We start from the raw sequence: 1,621 nt of genomic DNA on the forward strand, positions 1-1,621 counted from the left end.
GAAGCATGGTCGAGTACCACGGCGGAAGGATTTCCGTCGTTCCCTGTACGACATTACACCGAGATATATCTGGGCTGTGCGCGGGGAAGCTTCAAGATATCCTCCGGAGAAAAGCACTCCATCCGAATGACTGCTGTTCTTACCGCTTGCTCCAATGGCACGAAGCTGCCGATCCTCTACATCATGAAGGGCGTTCCGGGAGGCAGGATCGAGAAGACGGAATTCCCGACGTTTCCGAGCGATCATTACTCTGCGGTTCAACAACGGGCGTGGATGGATGGAAATGTTTGTGCGTCTTACCTTCGTCGCGTTTTTGATGAGAGCATCAATGAGCTTACGGTCGTCCTCATGGACAAATTTGACGCGCACAATTTTGACGCGCACAATTCTGAACAATCGTATTAGATCATGTACAGCACAATGAGCTGGGCTTTCACCACTGTACATCACTGTCTCCGAACGCCACGTCCGATTGCACAATCCGGACCGTGATAAACAGCACATACATAGGTTTATACATCACAGACATTCAGAGTGACATGAGTGTCAACAATCGCTACCTTACGAACAACGAGCGCGAAGACATCCTCCGCGACGTGCTGCTTCACAGATGCAACGACTGATGGTCAAGGCTGCCCAAAAGAATTGCACAGGTGCTTGCCGAGAAGTACTTCGATGGTCTTCATCGAAGGTTGTTATGGTGTATACCAAACTGAGTATTGGCCAATCCGATCATGCTATTTTTCTATGTTCGTGAGATGGTAGCAACCAACAATGCCACCGATCAATCCGTTGCATTGAAAGTTTATCATCCAATTAAAAGCGTATTTCATGTCGGTCGTCCAAACTCCTTTCAGAACGGATGCCATGTATACGCAACGGGTGAGGTAATATCAATATCATATCGTATAGGTGGCAGTAATTTCGAACTAATATTATCAGTAATTTCCGATACCATACGACGAGATCCCACACTTCCTACTTCCGAAGGGCTTCGACCAGCATTCCGTCGTGGCTAAAACCAAGGACTTCCATGACTAGTTTGTCGATGAGCTGGTGACAATCCTGCGACGTTTCATCGACCCATGCCTTAAGAACACGCAACATGACAAACAGTTTCGAGCTGCACCATCTTGAAGCGCACTTGTTTCGTCACAGCAACGGCTCCGACGACTGACCATACAGCAGCGCCGCTGCTCTGGCTCTTTGACTTGGTCTTCTGTGGCGTCGCCGCGGCTGACTTCGCCGTCTTCAGCTCTCGAATTTCACGAGCTTCGTCGTGGTACTCCTGGTACCCGGCAGCATATTGTTTAAGCCACGATGCAAACCGATGAACATTGTGCTTCAACGGCTTGATTTGAGAAAGCTTCATCTTCTTCTGCACCTGGGCTTTCAACCCAGGCGGTTGTAACTGGCTAATACTAGTCTCGATGATCGGCTTCGGCTCGACGTCGAAAATCGAGTTCTGGCCAATCTCGTCCGAGTAAAGTGATGCAGCGGCAACCGTGCGGCCAACGCGCGAGCGCCCTCAGAGATGGTCATGCCGCACGCCGTCTTCGACTTGATCTTCTCCACGAGGTCATCAACCTCGAGTGGAGGTGGCTGTTGGTAAGCCATCATG

At 50.0% G+C, this 1,621-nt stretch overlaps 1 protein-coding gene across 1 annotated transcript; it reads right to left on the reverse strand.

Annotated features, from left to right (window-relative positions):
- Window positions 1-978: 978 nt before the first annotated feature.
- Window positions 979-1,372, reverse strand: H310_11767 (hypothetical protein; the record flags this gene model as incomplete). Its single annotated transcript, XM_008878532.1, has 2 exons — window positions 979-1,065; window positions 1,115-1,372. 2 exons carry the CDS (start codon window positions 1,370-1,372, stop codon window positions 979-981), a joined length of 345 nt encoding a protein of 114 aa, XP_008876754.1.
- Window positions 1,373-1,621: the final 249 nt, after the last annotated feature.

The sequence above is a fragment of the Aphanomyces invadans genome (genome assembly GCF_000520115.1).
Source record: "Aphanomyces invadans strain NJM9701 unplaced genomic scaffold supercont1.34, whole genome shotgun sequence".
In the NCBI taxonomy this organism is placed as follows: domain Eukaryota; phylum Oomycota; class Saprolegniomycetes; order Saprolegniales; family Verrucalvaceae; genus Aphanomyces; species Aphanomyces invadans.